Here is a 27,680-nt window from a genome sequence, read left to right on the forward strand (position 1 = left end):
AGTCATCAAACAAGAGGGTGGCAGGTGTACTGCTGTTTCTGACTGGAGATTTAAAAAAAAAGGTTTTATGGGGCGGAGTCGCTCCGGGTATGGATGCCGTTTGCCGTGCAAACGACCGGGTTGAGGTACGGGAGCGTAGCGGGGGCGAAGTGAGCGCGCGCGGCTCACGACAATCTCTATAAAAGCTGAGGTAGGATGGCTGAAAAATTTACTTTCGAGCCGGACAGAGTAGTGACGAGAAAAGTGAACAGACTCTTCCTAACTCAACATTGTGCTCCTTCCAAATTGGAAGACAGTGAAACTTCAAGCGCACCGCATCTCAGCGTATTCATCAAAGAGCAACACGTCTCGACATCTGAGGTGAACGTAAAGGATCTGCTCCAACGTCAGACGTTCCCTATATCGAATTAAACTCCAATCTAACGTAAGTCATGAATTTTCAATTCATTTTTGGCCTGGCAAATGTATCAAGAAAGATGTTAGTGTAGGCGGTGGATTATTTAGTTTGTTAGCGATCACATTCGCTGGCTCGAAGAAGTTCCTTGTTCAATTTTAACGACGATGTACCGACGAATTGACCTTTAACTTAATTTGGAGCTACTGTCTAGAAGAGAAAACGAAAGGAGAACTAGATGACAGGACCCAAAGAAAGTGATTTTAAGGCCAGGAAGTAAAAAAACAAAAAACCTTTTCCCGTCTTCCAACGTTGAATAGATCTCGTGTATGGACGTTGGCGTTTATGTCTTATAGCTGGCTAAACAGGGACATAAACGACCTTACAGGTCATCACTCAACAGGTTAATAGTAGGCTCGTACTTGAAAACAGAAGGAGAATGAGATCTTTGAAAAAGACGAAGGGGAGAAATGACAAGAAAAGAAAGTGAAGCAAAGGTCAAAAAAATGTCTACGGTTTTTCTGAATCTAAATAATAAAACACGAAAGTAAGAGGGACAGGAAGTTGATGACGTTACGTATCTAAAAAAAAAGGGGGAAAATAAATAAAAGCGCTTAAAAGATCTTTTAATATCACAGAGTTTTCATTCCATTTTTAAAAATTCTTTGTCAAATAAAACTTCCTACTGGACTTCATCATTCCCTCTTTCTCTAATAGAAGCCCTTGGGGGGGAGGGGACTATTTTCGTCCTTACAAATAGAAAAATTTAAAAAATAGAATCTTCAGGCTTGTTGCTCTATTCTGACCGTGAACAAAGAATCTTCAGCGTGTCCGGCGTATTACACCATACACATACACATATAACCTGTACAATACACCTTAAAGAACAATAAGAGAACAGTGATAAGCAAGTTTTCCTCCCAGTCGCCATTTGCTTTCAATTTGCGTTTTTTTTTTTTTCTTTAGCTTTGTAATTGACTTTTGCAACTGGTGTTGACATTTACTCTTTGCAGAAGTCGACGGCAGGAAGGAAGATGGGTGCCATCGACAACAAATGCGTCTGGATCACTGTCTTCTTGGCTTTAATGGTAAGAACGCGGACTCTGCACTCGCATTTAACTGTTCATCACCTCGCGTTTTGTTGCAACCTAATTTGTAGGCAGTTGTGTTGCCGCTTGAAATGGATGACCACTCCGGAGACCCATCGCCCATTGCGGAGGTGCATTCGATCTATGCGGACCGAGAAGACAGCAGACCGCGTTTCATCATCACAGCCCGCGCGCTGGAAACACCAATCGATCTGATTGAAGAACAAGAGACAGAAAGCGAACAAGAAGCGACTGAACACGCCACAGATGAGACGGATAAGACGAGCGAAACGGAAGAATCCGTGACGGAAGAGCGATTTTCTAGCACGGAAAGTGGCTTGTTCACGTCGACATCGGCTCCTGCATACCAGACAGAATTAGCTTCTACTATTGCCAGCGTGAATCAAAGTTTAGTGGCACGGACAGGTGAAGCTGCCGACAATGTCGATGCGTCTCCGGTGAGCCCTCATTTCTATTTTCAAAATTGTTTTCATTCCCTCTGCGCATTTTACAAATGTCGTCATTTGTCTTTTTTCAAAGTCTGAGCTCGTAGAAGTAAAACAAGAGGACGAAGATTTAAACACGTCATCGACCAACTTAGACATCCATCACAGAAGAACAGATCCAAACGAAGGAGATCACGAAGTTCTATACGCAAAGCTCAAGCATCCCGTTGGTAGACCTTCATTCAGCAACTTCCCCGACCACGTATGTTTTTGTTTCTTTCGTAATTGTTTTGTCAAGTGCAATAGCAATGAAGGGTAAATGGATTAACATTTCGTTTTGCTGTGAAGACTGAGACGTCTGTCGGTTCTATTTTCGGACGGCCATACAATGCACGACCCTTTGGGCTTCCACCTCGACCTACCACAACAGATCAAGGTCTTTTCCCCAGTTTCCCACAGAGGCCGATTCCTTCTCCGGATGGTGAAGTGCCTACACCCGATATCAGCTGGAACAAGCCCAACCGATGGGAGAAAGAAAAGGCAGCCAATCAACGACTCAACATGACCCGTGTTTTAAGTAAACATCTTAAATTTTTAGCAAACAAAAAAAAAAAAAGCTGAGTAACTGAATTTCTGTTTAAAGACATTGAAGCTGAGTGTCAAAATGACTACATGAAAATCAAACTGCGTTTTAACGGCTCGTTCAGCGGTATCATCTACTCCACCGGTACTTTCAACTGAATGAATATTTTCAACTGACAACAACAATTATTTTAATTTTCTTTTCCCCTCTACTTATTGCTGTGCTTTTTCCATGAACTAAAAAAAAAAAAAAAAAAAAAAAACTAGGTTTCGCTTACGATCCTCTGTGTGTCTACGTCAACGGGACTGGGCGTGACTACTACGAATTCTATATCCAACTGAACCGTTGCGGTACGCTGGGTGGTAACACACACAACCTGGACAGCCGAAAACAACCGACGGTAAGTTTGCTGGATCCAACAGCTCGGAACGTCTTTTATCATCTTCGTGCAACTACCACTATCTTCCGTTCAGTTCTCTTCTGCCGTAGCTGACCGATGTGTGCGCTCACGGTATCTTCGGACGTTTTAGTCAAGTTTTGAGCGCATCAAGACCGAAGAAATAAAAAAAAAGGGGGAATAAAAGGGATAAGTTTTGCATTGAAGGGCAACTTGGCGTGACGCAATGTCAGAGCTGCATGTATAGTGCTCTTCTTTACAGTATCGCTAGGACAATAGAAGATTTGGGGGTTGTTGGCCGTCGAGGGACCGTTACGGGGGCGCACGCCGGTAGATCGCAGCAGAGAGATGACGGGCAGGACAAGCATCGAGTGCGATAAGCCAGCAAAGAGGGATCCAGAGTTTAAGAACCTTACACTGGCTGCGTGACTCGATTTTCTTTTTCTCCCGCTCCGCTTTATTTTGTTGTCGCCATTCAAAATTGAATGCCGACCGTGTATACATGAGACGGCCCTATTGTGTGATTCATTTCCCTCTCCGTCAAGCCTTTCTGCTGATCTTGAAACGACGATAGCAAAGGATACCATGATTGTCACCGCAGAAAACGACTCGAAAACTCGAGGGTTCATTGTCCCGATATCTAAAGTTCATGTGCCAACTATCAGACTCAGCAAATTCAAAGTCGACCATCCTTGAAATCGGATTGACAGCGTCTCTAATTCGTCGTTTGATTTGGCGTTCGTTTTTTCTAATCATTGTCGCATTGAAACAATTAGAAAAACTTCATGTGGAACACGCTGAGCATCCAGTACAGTGCGCTTATCGAGGAAGAATGGGACGAGCATTACAAGATGACTTGCGAGTACGGCTACGATTACTGGAAAACGGTCACTTTTCCTTTTTTAGACGTGGGGTAAGTCGAGAATTTCGATTTGAAACGCTAATTGAAATTTGGCTATTGTTAAATGGGCACATTTTTTTTCGAGCAGGGTGGCAACCGGTAATCCGATGACGTTCACGCTCACCCCACCTGAGGCCCATATGGAAATCCGTTCCGGATACGGTACTACGGGCGCCCGAGTTAGTGGACCAGTTCGTGTCGGTGACCCGTTGACTTTGGTCGTCTACATGCGTAGCCAATTTGGTAAGCAAGCAAGTCAATTCGATCAAAAGATTCAAGCGCAATTACGATAGATTATTCGATTAGATGGATTTGATGTCATTGTTAGCAACTGCTTTGCTCATAATGGCGCTACCAAAAAGATCCAGTTGATCGACGAGAACGGGTAAATTCCCAGATTAACAATTGCGAAGAGAATCGAGAATTATAAAATCAATTGAAATTCAGATGCCCGATCAACGAAAAACTGATCAGTCGATTTCGGGGGACGTGGACGGATGCGGGACTCTACGAAACGCAAGTCTTTGCTTACATGAAAGCTTTCCGGTTCACTGGCAGCCCGGCTCTGTACCTCGAGTGCGACATTCGCATGTGTCACGGACATTGCCCGGTAACATCCTATTATCATTTACTCTGTACACGATATCGTATTCTTTACAATTCCATTTTACCGGGGACACTTAGACTCAGCCGTGTTACTGGAGGAACAGCCGCGAGTTAACCAAACGGGACGCCACTCGTGTGGCGAGAAGCTCTAAACCAAACACGACCCTGTCCGAGAATCTGAGCTTGTTCCAGGCCCTGCAAGTCATCGCGGATGATGAGAATGCAGCTGGTGAATTATCTAATGAGTTTGTTGCTGATAAAAAGACGAGCTTAAGCGTTTCAGACACGGATCACATTTGCCTCAAACCAGTAGCCATTGGTGCCCTTATCGGTAAGGAACCGATTCTTTAGTTTCACTTCAATTTAAAAAAATGAAAATTATTGAAAATTATTTGGGATTTATAGGATTATCTGTCTTGATCTGCACCGTCCTGAGCATCGTTCTCTGCATTTTATGCGTGCGTCTACGTCATCGCTCACAATCGGAGAGTTCCCTCTATCACCAACATTACGGCGCACCGCCAACTATCGACAATCAATTCGGCAATAACAAGCATCGATCCAACTTCCAATAGTTTCAATTGCATTAACAACAAAATCAGCCATTGCAATTTTTATACAGGAACAGCTTTGAAATTTTCCACAAAAAAATGTCGATGCTTAATTTTTTATTATCGCGCGTTTCTGTCAAAAAACATTTTAGTTAGTGAAAAGGGTTAACTTGAAGACAACGAATTAATCGGTAATTCGTCCATTCAAACGGGCTTTTCTTTGAGGACTGACTTCTTAATGCGGTTTCTGGATTATTTTGTCGATGTAAAGTTTCCCATAAGGTTAGCGGGAGGAAAAAAGAGTAATTACATTGAATGAATGTCGGTGGGCGTTACCTTTTTTTTTGATATTGTTGAATTTTTTTTTGTACTTTACTTGCATATCTATATAAACCAAAATTTTGTTTCGAGAATTATAATTCACTCGCCTTGAACATTGTCGTAATGACAATCAGCTGCGTGCAAATACACTGTGACTAACGTAAAGATTTTCTTTTTCACGAGCATAACTTGCCGAGTCATTTTTCTCATTTTACATAACACAGAAAAGACGGCGCCGATCAAGAGTGCGGGAAATTTTGAAGTTCACAGTAAGCACGGGCGCCTCAGTGGACCCGAAAGCCTTTTCATGAAATTTCTTTTGATCTCCCCCCTTACTGTTTTTCTTTTTTATTTCAACTTACATTGCATTTACATAGTTCCAACCGCCAATGTCGAAGATACTTTTTATGTACTGTACGAGCGCTTACAAAATTTGAATCTTTTCCCGAGAAATCGCACCCAGTTCATTGCAAAAGAGAGGCCCTGAATTCGTGAGGAATCAAAAGCATTAAGCAGAAAAAGCCGGAAAGTTTTTGTTTTGAAAATGTCCTGCTGCAGAGAAGAATGCCGTTCGTGCATCCGCTTCAATACTAATAAGATGCTTTTACGGGAACATCGCCGACAACCAGTAAGGTGGCTAGAATTCAAGAAGCGATACGGGTTACAAGAATTGCCTAGCATTTTTCTGACATGGAGTGTGACCATGTTGTTGCAAATGTTAAAGTAAAATGATAAATAAGATGAACAACGGTTTCGAGCTGCTCTATAAATTAATTTTGTCTATAATCAAGTCTTATAACGTTATGATGACAAGAAGTTGTCAAACAAGAGCAGCCTTTTAAAAAATAAACCAACTGAACTTAGCTAATAATCTTTGTGTTTTCCAATAACAGTTATAAGAAGGTATGTGCAGCTGCATCCTTTACGCGTCGAAAACAAAACCCTATCATTATGTCGCCTACGAGTGCTGCATGCTGCGTACTCTCTAAAGCTTATTTGGGTTTAACTTCCAGACAGAAGTTAAATATCCCACCAAGAGTCTTGACAGAAGAATGGACGCTGCCAGATTTCCAAAAAGGACCGCACAAATTTTAAGACCAAAATAAAACTCTTACACTATTTTCAGTTTTGATAAAAACTAGTTTACTTTGTACAAAATAATTCTTGGTCTTCTCTGTAATTATGATTAGTATTAAACTTCCGTGGAGATCCCTTTTTGGCGGTAGTCGTCGTAGAGCACTCCTTATCAACAGCAGTCGATCTCTCTCGGTTCGAAATCGAAATAGTTTTCCTTGGCATCTAACACTTACACAAAGCTGCTTGTCCTTGTTTCGTTCTGATAATAAATTCAAACTAAGTAGCGATTCAACCGGTCTAAACAATATGTCGACGTTTACGTATCCAGTTGCCAAACGCATAGATTTCTCTGAAAATTTACACGGAATTACGGTAAAACGACGTAACACTTCAAGTTTCACACAAAACCTTATATGTGCCCCACATACAATAAAGGTGAAAACCCTACACTTAATGTTGTTTGTTACTCTTACAAGGTGGAAGACTCCTATCGCTGGCTGGAGGATCCAGATTCTTCTGAAACACAGGAGTTTGTTTGTCTTCAGAATGAACTTACGACTCCCTACATTCAGGGCAGTCCAGCTTTGGCCAGTATCAAAAAAAGATTGACAGAGCTATGGAATTTTCCTAAATATTCTTGTCCAATGAAAAAGGGGAACCGCTATTTCTTTTACAAAAATTCTGGTCTCCAAAATCATAGGTTAGTAAAAAGCCAGTATTATTATCGTATACTTTCAACCCTTAATTCTTTTCTTTTTTGAAAAAATAAGTGTCCTTTTTGTGCAAGACTCCCTGGAGTCTGAACCTAAGGTCTTCTTGGATCCCAATACCTTGTCTGATGATGGAACTGTGTCTCTTTCTATGAAGAAGTTTTCAGAAGATGGTGAAATCTTTGCATATGGCCTAAGCCGTAGTGGCTCAGACTGGAATTCCATCCATTTTAAATGTGTTCAGACTGGTAGAAATCACCTATCCTTTTTTAAATGGATTTCTAATTTTGAAAAAATTATTTTGACTGTGACCTGAATAGGAGAAGATTTCCCTGAGGTGCTTGAAAAGATCAAATTCTCATCAATATCATGGACTCATGACCATAAGGGTATCTTCTACTCATGCTATCCCGAACAGCAAGGAAAGACTGATGGTTCTGAAACCACGTCTAATGAAAATCACAAGTTATTCTATCATCGGATTGGGACGCAACAAAGCGAAGATGTTCTAGTTGTCGAATTTCCCCATGAACCCAAATGGCGGATGTGAGATTTTGCGTTGGACAATCTATCCGAATTGGATCTTAATTACTGGACCTTTGTTTTGCACTATTTTTATTTGACAGTCAAGGAGGGGTAACAGATTGCGGTCGCTATTTGATAGTTACAACCGGAAGAGACTGCCAATACAATAACATTTACTTCTGTGACCTCACTGCCTTGCCGGATAAAACTATCAATGGGAAATTGGAGCTGATCACTGTGGTTGACAAGATGGAGGCAGACTATGAGGTAGTGTCACGTACTATTGGATACCATACACATTCGTTACATCACCTATTTTTTTTTTTTTTAGTACGTTTCAAATACCGAATCAGTAGTTGTTTTCCGAACCAACAAGGAGGCACCTAACTACAGATTGATTCAAATTGATTTCAATCAACCAGCTCGTGAACACTGGAAAACACTGCTGGAAGCTGATCCTTCTGACGTTTTGGATTGGGCTGCTTGCATCAACAAGGATAAGCTTATCGTTTGCTATATGCACGACGTCAAGGTTGGAATCATGGATAATAAGCACAGAGATTGCGCGAAATTACTCGTGATTGTCTTTATCACATTACAGAATATCCTGCAATTGCGCGATTTAAAAAATGGCCAACTTTTGAAAACCTATACCCTTGAAATGGGCACCGTGCGTGAATTTTCTGGCAAGAGCACCTCTTCCGAATTCTTCTTCCAATTCGGTTCTTTTTTAACTCCTGGCGTCATTTATCCGATGCGATATCGGAGAAACAGTCGAAGCGGAACCAACCGTCTTCCGTCAAATTGAACTTGATGGATTTGATCCGTCTCTGTTCGAAACTCAGCAAGTTTTCTACCCATCAAAGGATGGCACGCGCATCCCAATGTTCATTGTCAAAAAAGGTCTCTATTTTTATTGTTTCGTTCTTGGAATGCTAACCATAATTCGTTGTGTACGTTTCCAGACTGTCATTTTGGATGGGACTAATCCTTGCCTAATGTACGGGTACGGTGGATTCAACATAAGCCTCGAAGTATAGTAAAACAACGCACGATTTACCTTTAATAATAACGATGATGTTTAACGCTTGAATCTCTTCACTAATAGCCCGCCTTCAGCGTAACGCGAATCGTATTTATGCAGCATTTCAACGGTGTCTTTGCCGTACCTAACATACGTGGAGGAGGGTAGGTTTTTTTTTTTTTTCCTTCTCAGTTGACAGCAACTAGGGATAAAACTCAGCTCAAATGTTGTAGAGAATACGGTGAAGCGTGGCACGATGGTGGGCGTCTGTTCAACAAACAAAACTCTTTCGACGACTTTCATTCGGCCGCTGAATATCTAATCGCCAATGGCTACACTTCGAGCTCAAAGTTGGCTATACAAGGTGCATCTAATGGCGGTTTGTTGATAGGAGCTTGCGTCAACCAACGTCCTGAGCTCTACGCCGCTGGCATTGCTCACGTCGGGTAACAAAGACTCATTATCCAAACGCACGAAACTTAATCCTATTTTTGGCCTCGTTAATTTTTCTTGTACCAGCGTAATGGACATGCTGCGGTTCCACAAGTTTACAGTGGGGTACTGTTGGGTGTCAGACTATGGCAGCCCCGAAGAGAAGGCGGCGTTTGAGAATCTGTTAAAGTTCTCACCGCTACATAATTTGAAAGTACCTGAAACTGGCCAATACCCGGCGATGCTGTTGCTTACGGCTGATCATGACGACCGCGTCGTGCCGCTGCACTCGCTTAAATATATGGCCCAGATGCACCACACGTTCAGGGACTGCGCCAAACAGGTATTGTATTCTCGTGACCTTTTAAATGAGGTCTAACCGCAGTTTAACAAAACAAAAAGTATATATCATTGTGATTACCGCGCAGACCAACCCGCTCATGATACGCATCGAAACTAAAGCCGGTCACGGTGCCAACAAACCCACCTCAAAAATCGTAAGGTTCTCCTTAAAAGGAGTCGATATTTTGTTCCACGTTTCTTTCTTTTTCTTTTTGCATAGCTTAACCAAAACCTGATGCCGTTTTTCTTTTTTCTTTAATTTCGTCTCGACAGATTGACGAACACAGTGACGTCTTTGCATTTTTGGCGCGCGCCCTGAATCTTGAATTCCAATTATGAAATCCGAGGGCTGCAATCAATGCAAACAATCCTAATCTTTCTTTTTAGGATAGGTCGACAGGAATTTGATTAGTTGAGTAGAAGTAATTGCAACTAGTATACAGAAAACCCACACAGAAAACTTTGTAACCCGTGCAATCAAACTCTATAGGATAAGGCAAACATTCTGAACCTCCCCTTTGTTTTCCATCTGATTCTAATGTGGTCTTATTATATTGACACATGATGTTTCAACCAGGTGAATCTACCGAAAAGTCGATCAATACATCAAAAGAAAATTAGCCTTGTAATGCAAAAACGATGAATTTAATTTAATTTTGTTTTTTTTTCGCTTTTGAAATTACTTGGGGATGAAGTAGTCTTAACTGAAATGCCATGGGTTGTCGTATTTTTGCAACATTTTATCTACCGGACCGAGAAAGAAAAGAAAAAAACTCGCCAGACAGTGACGTCTTTCTCAGAACGGCGGAAGAGATAACATATCTGGTTCATGCCAAGGCACGTAATCATGGGGAAAAGGTGAGAAACGCATTGTCGCCTCGGATTTTATTCACCCGATTTCACGCAGCTGAGAGACGATAAACTTGTAGTATTTGATACCACCGATTCAAAGGAGCGAAAGAATAATAATAATAAAATGCGGTAGGGAATAAGCGATGTAGTGTAAGTTTCACGGTGTTACTCTCCATGGCAAAGGGACTCGAGAAAAGAGGAGAAAAAAACATGCTCATCCCAGAAATAGTTTCATTTTCTGTTTAAACTTGTGGTCTGGTTGTCTGTTGTCTGCCGTTCCAGTGTTTCTTATTATTTTTCTTTCGCTCCATTTCAGCCCCACCGTGTGTGTTTTTTTCTTTCTACGAAATTTAACAAGGAAGAAGAGTGAAAAAAAAGAAGGCGTTGGTTGGTGATGACAGTTAAGGGATTCCTATATTATTATTCTGCCAGAGAGAAAGAGAGAGCGCGTGGGCGTGAGTCTCGGTGCCTGCGAAACAGTTGGGGGTAGGTGGTACACTCGCTTCCATAAATATGTAGGCCACCGCCCGCGGGTTGTACCGCTTCAAAAAACCTTTTTTCCCCCTTATGGTATATTCGACAATAGAGTAGGAAGGGTACATATGAAACCAAAATAATGATGGGATGAGTATAAAAACCTTCCAAAAAGATATATTAAAAAAGAAGCGGTACAACTAGGACTAGACATTACACAACAAGCCAAGCTAGCTATATAGAGTCTACGGAAGAGCGAAAATAAACAGCACACGCGCAACCAAAACTATATTTATACAAACCCAGTGCTCCTCTGATAAATGCTTACAGAGCCCCCATTTTTTTTTTCTTGTTGATTGCATTTTTCTCTTTAGGGGAGGGCAAATAAAATGGGCTGATTGGCATCCACAAGTGGTGCCGTACAATTCTCAGGGTTCTACGCTCTCCTCTTTTTCGATCGCAATAGGGAAAACCTTGTTCAATCTTTTAGCCATTTAATAAGGCATGCGAAATAAAAGCTTTTTCGTTTGTTAATAAGGAAGCTCTGACTAATTTATAGCTGATTGGAAAAACGAAGAAAGAGAGAAGCCCAACGTGCAGCTGAGTCAATCACGAGTTAGTCAGCTGGTGTGTATCCAAACAGCATATACTAAATCCGACCAGCATCATCCAACCCCATGTAAAAGAGAACGAGAAAACGAAAAAAAAAACAAGGGACTTGGCTCATTGCAACAGTTTTGGGGTCGTTGCTTTTCTTTTCTTGTTCAAGTTACTTAACTGGATTACAAAGATCGAGAATAGAAGGATTTATTGGCTTAATAGGTAATGGGAGTTCCACGCAAGGGTTAGTAATACCCGTGAATTATTTCAGCTTATTCTGGCAATAGCAGCTTTTCTGTTTGACCTTTCGTTGATAACGGAATTACAGGAATGAATCAATCTTCCCGCAGCAGCTTGGCGTGCCCAATCAATTAGTTCTTAACGACACAGCGAATCCAATTAATTTCGATAAAAAGAATTATTTCATTCCAATTACATTTCCGTATTTACCGCGCTCAATTGCATGTCTTTCAAAAAGTACACGCGCTAGCTTTCGTAATTTTGGATAAACATGTAATCATAAAGTCGACAGGAAGAAGCGGTAATCAACAAGTTATGGCTGGCTATTAAACGATAACGACGTTCACCTCAATTTTTTTCTTTTTTGTTTAAAAAAAAAAGCCTCAAGCTATATACTACACCGACTGTAAATTCTCTGCTTCGTTTTCTTTGCACGCTCCCGCAATCAATAGTTTTCGGAACGCTGGAAGCGTGAAATCGCCGCTCCCCTCTCATTCGTTCGTTTCTAGCATGTTGTTTCTTTCTTTCCTTTTGAGTTATAGACGAGAATCATTTGCCGCCGTCTATACGTTCACGCTGTTGTAAGCCACTAGACACCTGGTCGTGAAAAAGAAAAGAAGCCCCTCCCTCTTCCTCCTTCGCCTACAACCCTACATCTTCCAGCAAAGAGGATATATACATTTAAACTTGAAAAGAAAAAAAATAGAAGAAATAAGAAAAGGTATATATAATAGGGTCTATCGCCGGAGGTGGAGACTTATCCGTTCCAGCAAGGAAGAAAAAAAAAAGAGATGGGAAAAATAAAGTCGAAGTCATATATTAATGCCGGACGTAATGGAATATAACAAACGGGGCGTGTGCTCAAGTCATCCGAAGCCGCGATCCGCTCGGCTTACACAAAAACAGTCAAACACACACACACAACCGCTCACGAAGGCGTAGCGAAACGAGTGAGGAAAAAAAAAAAACAAGAAATAAAAACACGCACTTAAAAAAATAAAAGACTCTACGAGACAGCGCTGAGTTGACTGATGAGGAAAAAGGGCGGTCTTAAGCTATTTATTCATCGACGCATTTCGTTTGAGACTTACGGAGAAACTTTTCTGTGTTTGTGGTGTATCGCAAACACGGGCGTTTTTTACACCTACACGACGATTTTTGTTTGATTAAAAGGCGTTGTTCAAAGTTTGCAAGTCGTTTCTCTCGGCTTAACTTCCAAAAGCTTCGCATACCAGTTGAATTTGTCTGGAATATCAATTATTGGACGAAAGCCAATTAGGGGGCAGAAAGAATGCAACAACGAGAGCGTGACTAAGATCCACAAACACAAATCCTCTTCAACGATCGTTTCACATCAACTAGAATTCCCTTTCAAATTCATTTTTATTTTTTTATTTGGTTATTCTCACATGGATATAATCAACATTATATAATATGTACAAGCTCAAGCGCCAATTAGTCGATGCTGTACACAAACGGAAGTGGAAAGGACCGGAAGAGGGCGGAGGCGCAATGAAAAATTACCCTCCCAAAAAAAGAGAACTATTAGAGGACTGAAAGAAAGAAAAACAAAATGGCACCTTTGGAACTTATTTTCAATGAGTTCCCCGTAACGTCCTCGATTTGAAAAAAAATGGTGGGATCATCTTACTATTAGGGGAAAATAAAAAAGAATATACACAATAGAATATGAAGGGAGGGACCTAGCAATTGGAAATTCTTGATATGCTATCAATTACTTAGAAAACAATATCAAAATTAGAAATAAAAATAGCAGCCATACGAAAAAGATAAAAATAGTAAATCACAGATGGTCCCTTTAGGCAAAAAGGTTTATAGACAAAGCACGTCGTACACCTTTTTCCCAGATATATATATATATAGTAGCTCTTTCCCCACTTTTTTTTCCTCCATCTTCGCAACAACCAAAAATAGTTGATCATTTAAATAGAATTGCACCATTTCTCTCAATGAAAAAAAAAAATGTCTTAAAAACGAAAATCACAAGATGATGGGAACTACATTATTTCCTACTACCATCCAAGCATGATGTCCGACTGTAAATTTACCTACTTACAAAAAAAGAAAAGGGAAAACTTAGGATATGGCACGTTTCTTGGCTTGTTTGTAGTTCCCCTTTCACTTTTCCTTTAGCATGTTTAACAAACGAGAAGGAAAAAGAAAGTAGGACACCTTTTTGTCCATCATCCGCACACGAAAAGTAAAAGATGGCGATACATTTCTAGTTGCATTTTTTTTTTTTTTAGTTGTTAACCAATTCCATTTGACGATATTTCTTGCGCAAGTTGGAGACGGGATCCTTGAATAGGACGGGGTCAAAACGAACAGCGGAACGGATCAGTGGCATGTACCCGAAAAGAGCCACAAAAGTGTTGAGGCACGTCTGGCGTTGTAGAAAGTGATCCGGATCGTTCCACGGCGATCTACTGCGTACCGAAACAGCGAAAGATAAAAAAAAAAAAATAAATCCAATAAAAACATGCGCATTTGGAAAATGAGCGTGATTTAACGCCCGATAGATAAAAAAACACGTGAAAAAAAAAAAGGCGACAGACCTCGTGACAGCCGATAAGTTGCTGCTCTTGTACTGCTTTCTTTGCGACACCTTAATGGGCGGTTGACGAGTCACGTGACTGACGAGAAAATTGATGAGAATGTCCTCGCAGTTGTGAGACTGATCGACAGTTTTGTGCAACAACGGACCCAGCCAATCAGTGTATAACGCGTGATAGTAGCGATGATAAATGGCCGCTCCCGTCAAGACCATCGAATACTCATTGGTCCATTTCGACGTGTAGCCCCACTGGCCCTAACACACAAAAAGAAGACACGAAACGGGCAGCCGTTAATGGCCTGTTGTGTACCACTAACGCTAGGTTAACGACGATGGTTTGCATGCGGGATTTGAATCGATTTCCAAGTTCGCAAAAAAAAAAAAAAAAGGAAAGCGGCGCACGATATATATAAAATAAAGCGAGAGTCATTGAAGCTGAACTTACTTTGGTATCGTCCCAGTAGTGAGTTCTAGCAGGAAAGCCGACGATCCGCTCGGGAAAGTGACGCCAAACATGAAATGCGAAATCGATTTCATCCGTCGTCAGCGTAGCATCCTCATCCAGCGAAAAGACGGCGTCTGTTTCGATTAGATCGAGCGGCCTGAAACAACCCATCCAGAAAATCCAACGGATTAGATATTTTTTTTTTTTGTCTTCGTCTCTTTTTTCTTTTTTAATATTAATTTCAAACTAATAAATCAATATTGAAAAGAGAGTTTTTTTTTTTTTAAATACCTGAAACGTTCGCCGATGTTTTGCTTTTGCTGCGGCACAACGATATGCAACGGGATACCTCGCGTCAGAGACGGCCATCGAGACGGCGGAGGTTTTGGAGAATCGCTCGCCCACACTACGACGATCTTGAAAGTGACAGATCATTTAAAATGGCGTCGGAAACGGGCGAAGACGACGAAAAAGATAACAACATAACAAACAAACAAAACAGCGAACATTAATTATTTTCGCCTAAAGATTTTAATGATTTGTTGACGTTTGTTCAAAATCCTACCCGGGCAACATGTTGGCTCCTGGAAACGACCCGCAGCAGATGAAGTAGTGGACCACTTGAAGTGGCAGGCACTAGCGGGCTTCCTGCTTGTTGCTGGGAATAAATGACGGCCGTAAACTGGCTGGCATTCTTATTCTTTTGGCCACCAGTAGCGAGCGTCATGCTTGTCGATTGCTGTTGGTTCCACGGCAAACGAGACGGTGTGTCCGTGTAATCCGGCAACGTTACCAATCCACCCGGAAAACTATTCCACACTCGACCGTCTTTCCACAAATGCTGATGGATTCTTTGACGGACAATCTGCAGTTGATACAAGTGAGGAGACATTTTCAATTTTAAAAAATGTGCCTTGCTTTTTACATTGTAAAAATATATGGGGGGGGGGGGAAGCGATGAAGGGATGTGTGTCTAATGGTACGTACCTCGAGGGTGGTAAAGATAATGCGGTCGATGGAGGAGAAGTACATGTGCCACAAAAGTTGAGATTGTTGCCGCAAGGCCATCACTCGTTCGGCTTCGATGGATCTGACAATATCGGGCACCTGGGACCGCAAACACAAAAGCCATGTCGTTATTACAGCAAGTAGCATGGAAAATTCGCGAGTGCACGATATGTATGTGTGTGTGTGTTATGTACGTATGAAAGGGCCGTGACGAAAGGAAAATGTGTGTACGAGATTTTCCCTTTTTTTTATTCGCCATTACGGCCAATGCACAGGCCGCTGCTGCTTTGAGGATCAATAGAAGTGTTTCGGTTCTTTGTTCTAAGTGCAGCTTAAATACAATTCCCACTCGGCCTGACGACCTCAGCCCCGACTCTCGCCCCTCTTCACGATGCTCTTCAACAATGCGCCACACTCCCTGTTGTCAAGAAAAAGTAGTTTCTCTTGTAAACGCCCATTTTCACGCTACATTTCAGAACAATCCCCATTTTGACTTAAATGCATTGTAAACAACAACGTTACGAGGCCAATACGAAGAGGAAAATATTCCATTTTTCAGACTCTGAATTGTGTGTGTGATCCATCAACTCAGTTGGCTGTACACGAGATTCAGATTTTTCATTCTTTCCGCTTAGCGAATTTTTGTTTTTTATTTAAACAAAACGGTGATTGGAGGAGTTTCGGTCGTAGCTTTTAACTCACAGTATACTCTCTCATGCCAAAGTGAGAGTGACTGGACTTGACTGACAGCCGGCACTTACACACACAGAGGCGTGTAGACGGCGGCAAGTGCCCAGGTAATTGGGAAGCCCCCCCCCCCCCTAGGGCCAGTTGAAACGAGAACGCAGAGCCTCATTTGCTGCGCGGATAATGGCATTGTTTGTATTACTTGGTAAACGAGAGGATCTTTTCTAAGTCTATTAGAACAAGAAAGATCGATAAAAAAAAAATATAATAATAATAACCTGAAGGAGAAGCCGTTCATCCGCCCAAATGGCAGACGTTTTCCAGTCAATGATCTCGGAAAAGGGTATCACCCAGTTGTTGGAAAGAAGGACAGGAATACAGCCAGCCTTTTGAAAAAATAGAAAGACAAAAAAACAAAGGCGAAAAAAATATAATTAAAAGGTTTCTTTTGACGAAAGTTTGTCTCTTTTTGAACAATTTAATACAAACGGATGTTTTCTTACTTGAAGGACTTCGATGAAACGGAAAGAACCAAGTCGTCGTCCGCGCGGCACCAGGCAAAACGTCGCATTATGCAACAAAACTTCATAATCATATCTGTAAAAAAACAAAACAAGATAAAGAAAATAAGTATCTCTGTCAGAAGCGGATAAAAAAAAAAAAGATTCATGGCAAGCGCTCAATCGTTAAGAGTTGTCAAATGAAACCAAGCGGCGGATAAGGAAACGAGAGATTCAAAAGCGGTAAACGACACGCTGGCATATCAAATAGACGATTCTCCGGCTGTTTTTTTTTTCTTTATCAATCACCTTTTTTTATGTAATAAAAAAAAAAGTTGGTTGTCATAAAAAAAACGGAACGAATCAAGGCAATTTTAATTTTTAACCTCAACGCAATTTAACCCTGTTTTTCAATTCTCTTTTTTCAAAATCAAGAAAAGACTTTTTCTTTTTAGTTGTTCAAACATCAAATATCAAACAGGATGAGAAAGAAAGAAAAAAAAGGGAATTCTAGTCCTAAAAGGAAGAATTTCGGCACGTTTCTTTTGTGCGCAACTGGCCTGTCTCTATGAGGACGTCCTGCGTATCTATCGTCTAGGTGATCAAAGTATCAAAAGATCCTTCTGCTCGCTCCCCGCCTGCACTCGACAAGCATCGCATCCATCCCGATCCCACCCGCGATTGATACAAGAATCGAGCGAGATGGGATGCAGAGCAAAGAAGCGAGCGCACACACCAATCTCGGCAACGGCAAAGATCTATTGAATATATTGTAAATACATAAAAAAAAGGGGGGAGCCGACAGGCGAGAGCGAAGGAAAGAAAAATGTTTTGAAAAAAAAAAAAGAACTAAAAAATAAATAAAAAAAGGTTTTGTGCATTTTATTGACGGCGTGGATCATTTCATGTCAGTGAAAACTTGACTGAGAATCTCTTGGACGTACGATGACGCATGAAAAAAAATAAGGAAAAATCCCTAGATGATTGTGAACGATAAAAAAGAAAAGAAACCCTTTCGATCCGACGCGTCCAGCGTAGTGAACTCTACTGGAAATGATACGATTAATATTGGGGTAGCGTTCCGTATGTGAACGCCCTGCAGCAAGTCGAGCACACATACACATGCCATATCCTGGCCTTATTTTTGGTTTTTCTCTTTCCGTGTTTGTGCGTGTGCCGAGTTTGAGGCCTTCCAAGTCAAGTCAGACAAACAGACACAGTCCAAAGGATGTTGCCAGGCAACGGGGTTTCTTTTGCAACTCAAATTCGTCTTTCTCCCTCTCTTTTCTGACTCTCTCTCTCTCTCTACAATAATATTGACACGACTGTGAAAACGAACGGGGCATCATCAAAGCGGATTCCTCTCTTTCTCTCTCTATACCAAACAGTTCAGATTGCTTCCCCGCCCTCGAGCCCAGCAATAAATCCGTGGCTTTCCTCTTTTTTTTTGGCGATCAAGGTAAACAATCGAATATGGATGTTACTTTATACATAAATATATATATTCTGCCTGACTATATCGTCTATATGTTCTTTTTCTTCTTCACATATATCTGTAGGTCTACTACTAACACAGTCAATGTATTCAGAGTTGTTGAGCGTGGGTGGCATTTTTACTGTCTACCCACACACACACACACACTCGTTCATTCTTTATTGTCTTCAAACTTCCTTTTCTTTTCTTTCTGGTCAAGTAAAAAGATCAGAGTTCATTTCACTGTGAACAAACAAGTGATGGTCAACAAACGTCAAAGGCAATACGTAACCACTAAAGAAAAATGTCGTTCATCTTCATTTTTCTTTAAAGAAAAGAGAGAGAGAGAGAGGGGGGGACTTTTAAGAGGAAATGGGACACGGCTGACTTTACTACTCAAAAAGTTTTCCAGACACAAATAAGAAAGAATAGTGGGTCTCTGGCTATATCGGTCGATTAGGAAACAAGTCACACAAAATAGTGTGTGTGTGTGTGTGCTCTCGAAAAGAAAGTAGCCCTGCTTAATAGCAGGGAAAAAAAGAGCTTAGCCAACACAGCTGTCTGTGTCCATCTCGTTCCGGCTGTGTCCAGAAGAATGGCCGTAGAGTGGGAAAGACGAGACGCTCTATGCACATATTTGTGAATTATTCTAGCCAATTTCGTTGATGAGTCTTGAGCCAACAAATGCTACGACAACATATACACCGACTCGATGATAAAAAAATCCTTTTGCCCAACAGACGACCGGGAGAAGAAAGCTCCCACTACTTCATCAAGTCATCCTATTATCATTATTATTACAATGTTTGCCATGCAACTTGAAAAGAGGAAAAATTCCCGGCCGTCATGTCAGATCTACACGCTGCCACTCGACTTCATTTCTTTTGTCTTCAAAAGATATCAAACATTCACATTTTTCTTTATTCTTTCAAAAGGTTATCGTCCTGGTGATGGCGTTACATAAAAATGATAATGAACACCCCCTAAAAATATATGTTTTTATTAAACACTAGTTCTGATTTCTTTTTCCCCCTTTTTTTGTAGATGCCTGATAATGACACACCGGAGCTTCTACTGACACGAGAGCTCATCATCATCAACCCCAACCAGCTGCGGTACGCAGGAAAACAGTAGGCTACAAAAAAGGAAAGAAGAAGAAAACCTGGTGGTCGGCGCGGCCAGGAAATGCTGCTGTAATCCATCAACTCTCGCAGAAATGCAGTAGATTAAAAATTCTAGCTACCATAACTAGCTAATGCGTGTGCCATGAAATACTTTTTCTTCTTCTTCTCTTTGTTTTTCCTTTTTCTTTTCTACTCTATGACCAGATACCCTAAATATACATCAGTAGAGACTTTTTTTTTTGTGTGTGTGTACTGGTATCAAACGTGACACGTCAGAAATTCTTCGTCGTCGTCGACCAATGGTGATGAAGTTACCGGGGCGCCGCCGGGGCTCTCCAGCCATTTCCGTATCTCGGTATTATTTCCGTATCAGCTGACACATGAGACGCATACATAGCCAGAGACGATATATCGCAGTTATTTTACATATTTTCAAGCTCTTCAAAATGATGACTTGCATATGCAAATTGTGTTATGAATCGCGAGTTTAAAAAGAAAAAAAAAAGAAAAAGGTGACGGTGAATCAGACAAATTGGGATCAAATTCGATTTCAAACAGAAAAGAAAATGAATGGAATACCAAAGTCAAAAAGAACTAGTTACGTTTCGATTTTTTTTTTTTTTAGATTTTTGCTCTCGGTTCTGTTTATAGCCCCATTCACTTTTACAATTAAAGGATGTCTGACAAACAGACAAGCGCTCCCTCTTCTTCTGTCTTAAGAGGAAGGGAAAAAAAAAACATTTGCTTTCGACCTCATCATTTTGTGGGGTTTGACGGATCTCTGCCTCATTTACAAACCCCGGAGTAGATGTACCATAAACCCGTCGACTTCTGATCCAGACTCTTTCATCATCCAAGTAAGGAAAGGGGGAATATAAAATAAAGAAGAAACAGATATCTATTTTTTTTTCTTCTGCTGTGCGTGTCTGCAAAAGAGGAGGGAAAAAAAGGGAAGGCCCAATGAGAAAAAACTTTACTTCTCGTTCATTTCTGCTTGCGTGCTTCCTCCGGTTCTTCCGGTAGGCCAGAGAACGAGAGTCTGAAATGCACATCACATATGCGGCGATTGGGTAACTCAATCTCGTGTGTTGGAGCTAGGGCGAGAGATGTGCGTCAGAAAAGATCAAAGACAAGAAATTCATCACTAAACAGCAACGTGCGTATCAAATATTTAAAAAAAAAGCGCAAAACGGAGCCGGGCCGTCTCTTTGTCTATAAATCTCATTTAAATTGCAATGTATTATTTAACAGGCTAAAGCATCTAATGTCATTTGTGACAATATCGTCTCTCTCTCTGTGTGTGTCGCCATTTGCGTGGATCAGATTGTGATTAATTCTCTTGTACCTTTTGACCATATCGTTTTACTAGCGCGAGCCTTTTCCCAACGAGAATGGCAATAAGATCCTCAGTCAAATTAAATCTTCTTAGGGGGATGTCACGCAGCACGACTTTGTAAATACACGCTCTCCAGGCTTGGAGCAATAATATGCGATAGGAGAGAGAAAGAAAGAAAAGTAGTATTCATCATATTTTCCCCTTTTTCCTAGTGCCTTGTACTTGACGTGACCGGGATGATCTTTTCATGGCCGAAGGGGAATTGAAACCATAAACATCTCACGGGCCATATTCCAATTCAGAGTTTATAAGTTGCGCCTTTGGCTGTCCCCAACATGGCGCCTCGTTCGAGATATTCCCTCGTTTCACGCGGGAGAACGAAAGAAAAAATAGTGAGATAAGAGCTCAGGGCGTGGTCCACCTTTCGAATCATATAAGTTCTGAAAAAGTATTGAATACAAGGAGAGGAAGGAGGAGATGATAAGATGACGGCCTACAATCATGTCACAACCATATACAGCCTCATACTAATAAATAAGAAGAGGGAAAAAAATTATTATTTCTTTTAACAGAGTGTTAATCGGATTTGGGGTGGTAAGAGACACTACATGCAGTGTGTGTTGGCCGTCATGTTGGAATGTTTGATGAATTATCACGAAGAAAAATAAGAAGGCCTGGAAAAAAACGAACCAGACGGTTAAGTTGGCACGCCATTGATTTGAAAATTCCTTTGCACACACACACACACACACACACACAAAATGGCGTCACCTGCCTGACAGGTTTGTATTTCTACGGGTTTTTTTTATTTTCTATGCATGTGTCCCTGCCGAGATAGACAACAGATTTTTAAAACTGTGATCGATAGTTAGCTTCCTACTTTTGTCTGCCGGGTAGCTCTTTAACGGGTCCCGATTCAAAGGAGACGCGCCCCATTTGTCACGTACACGTCTACAATGTAACTGCTGTATGCATCACACGTGACAAATGACATTGTTCTTTTTAGAATACCATCATTTGCTCTTTCGTTTCACAGTTCCGTCCCCCAGTGTCTCAGTGAGATTCCGGTTCTCTTGTTTCACTTGCGATTCAAATTGATGAATTTCCGACCGATTTCAACGAAACATTTGGGCTCTTTCGGAAGTGTCCGGTTATCGAGTGGATTCAATCCACTGGCTAGCATCGTCTCAACATTTCGGGATGTCTAGGATGAAGGGGAGAGAGAGGGGGCAGTTGGCCCTTTTAGGATTGGTTTGAAACTCCGACAGAAATACAAGATGAATTTAGTGGAAGGTTTGACAGTGAGGGTGAAACGAGAGCGGCGGGGGGAGAAAAAGAGCCTCTTCAGAGGGAAAGCGAGGGAACTCCTGGCTGCTTGACACACGCAGACAAAAGGGGGAAATGAGCTAGAATGGATAGGACTGCCGTGTCAGCTTTGACTCCTAGCCAAGAAAAAAATATCTAAAGGAAAAGAAAAGACGACAGCGATAAGACCCCTTCTTTTTTTCTTCTTCTTTTCTCTCAACTCTCGTTTGCCCTCTGACACACACAAAACACCATCAAAAAAGAAGTTCTTTTACTTTTTTTTTGTTCCCTCGTCTCCCCCTCTCCCTTTGCAAACACATAAATGTATATCAATCAGTGACGTTGCCTCAGAATGTCTCCCCGCCGCTGTCGCGCATTTTCCGATCCTCTTTGCTCCACAAAATAAGAGACATATAACACACACGATAGCGTAGAGTACAGATTGTGAAAATAAAATAGGATTTAAAAAATAGTAACGATAATAGTAATAATAAATGGCAGCCACGAAAAGCTGCTTTGAAAAACGATGATCTATAATAGTAATAATATAGACTACTTCTATGGCGGACGTCGGATTGGGAACACTCTTTGGAAATCACCAAATGGGAAAATAAATATTAAAAAAAAAAAAAAATCCTGGGTAGGAAAAGACGTCGGCGGCAGTAGTGGTGGCATTAAGAAGCATTCAACTATGTGATCCAGCTTTCTCGGATTAGACCAGTGACTACGGGAGGAAGAGAGTGCGATGCAGTATTTTCAATTTTCGTGAAGCTGAAAACCAACCAAAAAAAAAAACAAACAAAACACAAAAAACGCGACTTGCCATTTTTTAAAAATGATTATTACGTTGGATCAATGAGCATGTATCGATGAGTAAAACGTATCGACCGTCTACGGGAAATTCATAGACGGACACACTCAAAGGAGAGAGAGAGGGGGGAGAATGTGCCCTAATTCTAAATGGACATTGTCGAATTCCAGATAAGTCGTTCGATGGGAAAAAACAACAAGAGTAGTAGTAGCAGCAGCATCGACAAATCTGGTCGAATATAAATATATGGAAGATTGGGGAAAAAAAAAGAGAGAGCTGAAAGACCTCGCTAGATGCATCGACAAGGATTAAGTGTAGATACATGTTCGAGGACACAGCTGAACCAACTCCGATTCCTTGCCCGGAAGCATCAGCTAGTTGATCAGATGTAGTATATAGTATCTAGTGACTGCTGCTAGCTGACCAATCCAATTACGTCGCATCTAATACTAGGATGGGAAACATAACATCTTGTTTTTCCACGAAACGAAACAACAAGAAATCAATATGAAACCTAACGAAAGACCAATGTCTGGAACAAGTAAGCCCCCTTACAAGACACATGCAAGCATATATCTGTCGAAAGAACTCTCGAATGCATGGTCATACTTGAGATATCGTTGAAGAGGGTGGTTAAAAGAGAATGTGGCCCACATACGTGCGTGGCATGTAACAACCGTCCACACCGATAGAATAGTGACTAAAGGTCAATAGGTTTATGCGTCAACAAGTTTTATATAATCGATTTGTTTCACTTTCTTTACACTTTAACCTTGAGTGATTGTACCTCGCATAACTTCGGACTTCGAATCAAAAAGCGACCCGAGACATACACAGTGGTCGAGAATGAAAACTCCCAAACAATAAAAAAATCAGTGCCCACGGCTATGGAACGAGTCGACGAAACGGATCAGAAGGGGTGATCGAAAAGATAAAACACTGGAGGGGAGGGGGGAGAGAGAGAGATAATGAAAACACATACCTGTCGTATTCGGCGTTATCCTCCTCGCAACGATCGTCTTTTAACTCCTTCCAACTTTTGCCGTGTTTACAGGTGGTAACCATGATGACATCTCGGCTGTTGTGCAGATGGTAGAGTGAGTTGCGCGTCTCCGAGCCGATTCCGTAAACGTAGCGTTTGCCTTTGAACGCCAGCAAATAGGACTTGGATGCAGCCGGGATATTTTCCGCGTAGACGGGCAGGATGTCGCCACCTCGTTCTAAGTGCTCTTTATGCACCAACGGGAGCGATATGTCGAAAGAAGGCCGATAGTTTTGAACAGATATGCTCGCTTTGGCCAGAATGGCTCGACCAATGTCCATTCCCAGGTCTTCAGTATAATCGGGCCAGGTACCCGAATAGAAATTGAAGATAATATGGTTTTGCCCGCCATTCCAATGAGGCAAACTATTGAGCTTGGACTGCATCCCTCTAACATAGTCTGATGAGAGGCTATCTCGGTCCAGTGTGTCCAGACCCAATATGAACAGGCAAGCCTGACTAGCATCTGTAGTGTGATACCTGCATACCAGGTAGCGATAAAATAAAATAAATGTCACTGAGTGATGCATAATTAAAGCACTTCTCAAAGTGTTACCTGGATTCAGTAAGGACATTCAAGATTTTCCTATACGTTGAGCTCATTGCCACAGTTTCTTCGACAGGGTGAACATAAACTTTAAAACCGCTGGCACACTTGGAGAAATCAAAACAAGTTTCCATTCGACACTGTTCCCTAAGGGTTGTAACTTTGGCCTCTTCTTGTCTCTGTTTGGGTGGAAGAGACCAGAAAGACCTGTGTTCCATTATTTCTTCTCTTTCCATGTAGGAGTCTAGTGGAGGCCAGTGTCTTCCCCGATCAGGGAGAATTCCTTTTAACCTGTAGCCTCCAAAATAGCATAATGCTAGGAAGGCACAAGAAAGGAAAAGGAGAATGTAACGCTGTTTAGCCTGCATTTTTCTTATTCATCAGTCAGTTGGCTCCACATACATAATAGGAGAAAACATGTTGAGAACCCATGCACCACATAAAAAAACCACACACATTCCACCTCCTCCGGCTTTATAAGGCACGTATTTATAATAAGGATTTTCACGTTCGTGAGTCAACGAGTCGAGAGCCGCATGAGATTCGACACGTCATGGTTCTCGGGCGGGAGTAGACTGAGCTCAAAAGACGTCTGCCCCAGAACTTTTGAAGTTATGCGGCAGCAACCCCGAGTAGGGTTCGGACGTCAACCCAAGTCGTAAAAAAGCTTGCTCGCATTCTCCAAGGCGCATCACAAGGCAAGCAGACGAAGACAAATAGATGAGACCTCTAGCGAGCCCTTTGTTCGTTATTTCTACTTCTTCGCGCGCACAGATGATGCCTGGTTTCTAATGTATGTGAATGTTTAAGCAGACAATGCATAGTTAAGGAGGAAATAGGAGGTGGGACCCGAATTTCTAAAATTAAAGACAAGTTATGCACGGAGGAGGAGACGAGCACATGACTGCTTTACCACCGGCTTCATCTTGAACTTTTTAGAGGGACAGCATAGACTTATTGTGATAAAGGAATGAGATGAAAGCAGAGGTTCCATTTAAGAATTCTCAAACATAATTTCCGTTAAATGGCTGTTTTTAAATATTTCAACACTTTCCTTTCTCTTCTACGATGGGGAGGGTTAAGAAAGTAATTGGCATCAGCTCCCGGCGTATAGTCATAATTGTCTTTCTCGTCTCTCCCTCTCTACATAGTTTTTTACCAGATATACCCCAACTATGTTCCTGCGCCTAAGGAAGTCACGTGAAATATCGTCTGCTCGAAGGGTGCACGAAACGATTCATGTTTGGAGATACCAAATACTATTATGTGAATTGGTATTCTTCGCTTTTTCTGAATGATTGGTTTTTATCTCACACCATTCTGATAGAAATGCTCTTCAAGTAAATCAGACGACAGTAAAAGACCAAGGAGCGTGGGCTTCGTTTGATCCCCTTGGTGTGAGGGTAGACGAGACTGTGTTGCTAATTTACAATTTCAAAGGCAAGAGTCATTGAGCTTGCATTGAAACTGCCGAATTATTCTGGTTTCAAATGAAATGAAATTAGCTGGAGGGATTCAACCTATTCAACTGTTGAGACGAAATCTGACTGAAACTAAATGTGCTGTCATAGCTTTGCTTTCAGTTTCATTGAATTTCAGAGGCTGAGAAAGTACTGACATGTGAAATGTCATTAACCGACTGCCACTGTCTCTTTCAACAGCCGAACATCATCCAGTCATTTCGTTGGCACGCGCTAGCCAGCTGCTGCTGTTTAGACAAAAAACAAAGATTTTGCTCGTCGTCGTGGTTTCACTATTAACAGTGCAACACACAGTCGGCAACATTCGATCTCTTGACGACGTGAGAAGACATCATCTTTCGTCGCCTCTCTTTTTGCTGCAATAAGAAAATCTGAATACGTGTCAGTCTTATGTAGGACCACACGCTGTGTTACGTTTGTATGTGGATGATTGCACTGCTGCAACAAAAGATGATGACATCTTTTCAAAAAAAAAAAAAAAAAATATTCTGCAACATTCCGGCCTTGGAATAGAAAGATCCAATTTTATGGACCATGAAAGGAGAGGAAGGAAAAAGCAGACGAGGGAAGAAAGTCACCATTTTTGTAACTATTGGTTAACCTAGGATATACTACATATTCTTTTCGTAAAAGGAAAAAAAAAAAGAAAAAAAAAAACCTGTCAGTTCGGCCTCCGTTTCTATTCATCCTCCTCTATGCCTACAATTCTACGTACGTAGAACGAGCAAGAGAATAAACACAAGCCAACACACACAGCGTGGGCATGAAAAGTGACGTAGTGTTACGTTGTGTGAGTGTAACGCCATTATCCTGTTTAGAAAATCTGATAATAAATCAAATATGCAAACAAATCGACGAAATGCACCAAACAACAATACATCTTAATCCGTCTTCCACCTTTCCTTTTTCCCTCCTCCTCGGAAAATGACGTCCCGACTACACGTCATTCTAACGCAAAAAGCTAAAGAAATAAAAAAAAACTTTTACTTTTTTTTCTTTCAAATTCGTTCGTTTCATTCACGGACTTGAATGCTGACGTTGAAAAACTCTTTGATTGGAACTCGCTTGACGAGGAGGGGAAAAAAAGTTTAATATTCCAAAGTTTCCATTCTTCCCCCTGAATTTAATATTATTCATTTCTTTAGCAGGTGGCGGGTTACTTAAAAACGCCTCGCCCAACGACGTCGCTCGGCACCTAACAACGCCGCAACAAACGATGGCGTAGGCGAAGAAAGAGGAGGATGATGGAGCTACGTCATCGGACCTCGAGATGAATTTGATGGTGACGGATCGATATGGTCTCGAAACAAAAAGATGGGAAGACGAAGCTAAAAGAAGAGATAATGCAGCCTATGGGAGGGTGTCAATTCTCTACAACTCGGCAGATTTTTTTCTTCTTTCATCAAAGCAATAGAAGCAATATAGAGTCGCGTATAACTAGAACGTGCGTGAAAGGAGAGCTGCGACACTCAAGTGGACGGACTACAATCTGCTGACATCAGCAGCAGTCGGGCAAAGCAGTTCCTGTTGTAATACACGTAACAGCCTATTCATCGCTCGTGGGAAGAGGACGATTAGGTGATTGGAAGGACGCATTAATCGAACATAGTGCTGCCCTGTATACTCAGCGGCTTGGATGGTTTCATTAGCATGCATCCGTGCTCTTATCAGTTGACCCCCTACAACCAGTGGGTCGATTTCAATCCAATTATCTACCTTCGTAGCACATGACGACAATCTATTTTTCAACGATCGTTGTCCCACAGTAATGGGAACCACAAT

The 27,680-nt window shown here is 41.4% G+C and overlaps 3 protein-coding genes across 6 annotated transcripts; 2 read left to right on the forward strand and 1 right to left on the reverse strand.

Annotated features, from left to right (window-relative positions):
• Positions 1 to 204: 204 nt before the first annotated feature.
• Positions 205 to 5,452, forward strand: LOC116933729. Of its 2 annotated transcripts, none has more exons than XM_045180111.1 (13): positions 205 to 424; positions 1,361 to 1,482; positions 1,554 to 1,940; positions 2,023 to 2,190; positions 2,277 to 2,505; positions 2,572 to 2,655; positions 2,778 to 2,911; positions 3,685 to 3,821; positions 3,898 to 4,052; positions 4,116 to 4,194; positions 4,257 to 4,419; positions 4,494 to 4,746; positions 4,821 to 5,452. In XM_045180111.1, exons 2-13 carry the CDS (start codon positions 1,429 to 1,431, stop codon positions 4,988 to 4,990), a joined length of 2,013 nt encoding a protein of 670 aa, XP_045036046.1. In that variant the 5' UTR covers positions 205 to 424; positions 1,361 to 1,428; the 3' UTR covers positions 4,991 to 5,452. The 2 variants fall into 2 exon arrangements, with proteins under 2 accessions (XP_045036046.1, XP_045036045.1); XM_045180110.1 differs by having other exon boundaries at positions 1,408 to 1,482.
• Positions 5,453 to 6,406: 954 nt separating this feature from the next.
• On the forward strand, positions 6,407 to 10,017 carry LOC116933740 (prolyl endopeptidase). The gene is given in 13 exon segments (XM_045180114.1): positions 6,407 to 6,736; positions 6,841 to 7,064; positions 7,135 to 7,322; positions 7,395 to 7,620; positions 7,701 to 7,866; positions 7,931 to 8,131; positions 8,201 to 8,350; positions 8,352 to 8,633; positions 8,708 to 8,787; positions 8,857 to 9,069; positions 9,143 to 9,398; positions 9,484 to 9,552; positions 9,671 to 10,017. Coding segments are annotated over 13 exon segments (2,388 nt in total). The 5' UTR covers positions 6,407 to 6,469; the 3' UTR covers positions 9,737 to 10,017.
• Positions 10,018 to 12,939: 2,922 nt separating this feature from the next.
• LOC116933752 (exostosin-1) lies at positions 12,940 to 27,642 on the reverse strand. 3 transcript variants are annotated; one of them, XM_032941476.2, is made up of 11 exons: positions 27,615 to 27,642; positions 24,427 to 24,733; positions 23,811 to 24,350; positions 16,782 to 16,875; positions 16,557 to 16,664; positions 15,571 to 15,690; positions 15,149 to 15,448; positions 14,875 to 14,999; positions 14,584 to 14,740; positions 14,140 to 14,393; positions 12,940 to 14,010 (listed from the first exon to the last, which is right to left on the reverse strand). In XM_032941476.2, exons 1-11 carry the CDS (start codon positions 27,625 to 27,627, stop codon positions 13,827 to 13,829), a joined length of 2,202 nt encoding a protein of 733 aa, XP_032797367.1. In that variant the 5' UTR covers positions 27,628 to 27,642; the 3' UTR covers positions 12,940 to 13,826. The 3 variants fall into 3 exon arrangements, with proteins under 3 accessions (XP_032797367.1, XP_032797360.1, XP_032797354.1); XM_032941469.2 differs by lacking the exon at positions 27,615 to 27,642 and having other exon boundaries at positions 12,940 to 14,007; positions 24,427 to 25,080; XM_032941463.2 differs by lacking the exon at positions 27,615 to 27,642 and having other exon boundaries at positions 24,427 to 25,078.
• Between the last annotated feature and the right edge of the window lie 38 nt (positions 27,643 to 27,680).

Source organism: Daphnia magna, linkage group LG1 (assembly GCF_020631705.1).
Source record: "Daphnia magna isolate NIES linkage group LG1, ASM2063170v1.1, whole genome shotgun sequence".
Taxonomy (NCBI): domain Eukaryota; kingdom Metazoa; phylum Arthropoda; class Branchiopoda; order Diplostraca; family Daphniidae; genus Daphnia; species Daphnia magna.

Coding starts and splice junctions, on each gene's coding strand:
- LOC116933752 (XM_032941463.2), bottom strand. CDS start 24,785: ATGCAGGCTAAACAGCGTTACATTCTCCTTTTCCTTTCTTGTGCCTTC. Junction 16,665..16,781: donor GTTTCATCGAAGTCCTTCAA/GTAAGAAAACAT, acceptor TTTTTTCAAAAG/GCTGGCTGTATTCCTGTCCT. Junction 14,741..14,874: donor AACATCGGCGAACGTTTCAG/GTATTTAAAAAA, acceptor GGGTTGTTTCAG/GCCGCTCGATCTAATCGAAA.
- LOC116933729 (XM_045180111.1), top strand. CDS start 1,429: ATGGGTGCCATCGACAACAAATGCGTCTGGATCACTGTCTTCTTGGCT. Junction 2,656..2,777: donor CGGTATCATCTACTCCACCG/GTACTTTCAACT, acceptor AAAAAAAACTAG/GTTTCGCTTACGATCCTCTG. Junction 4,747..4,820: donor AGCCATTGGTGCCCTTATCG/GTAAGGAACCGA, acceptor TGGGATTTATAG/GATTATCTGTCTTGATCTGC.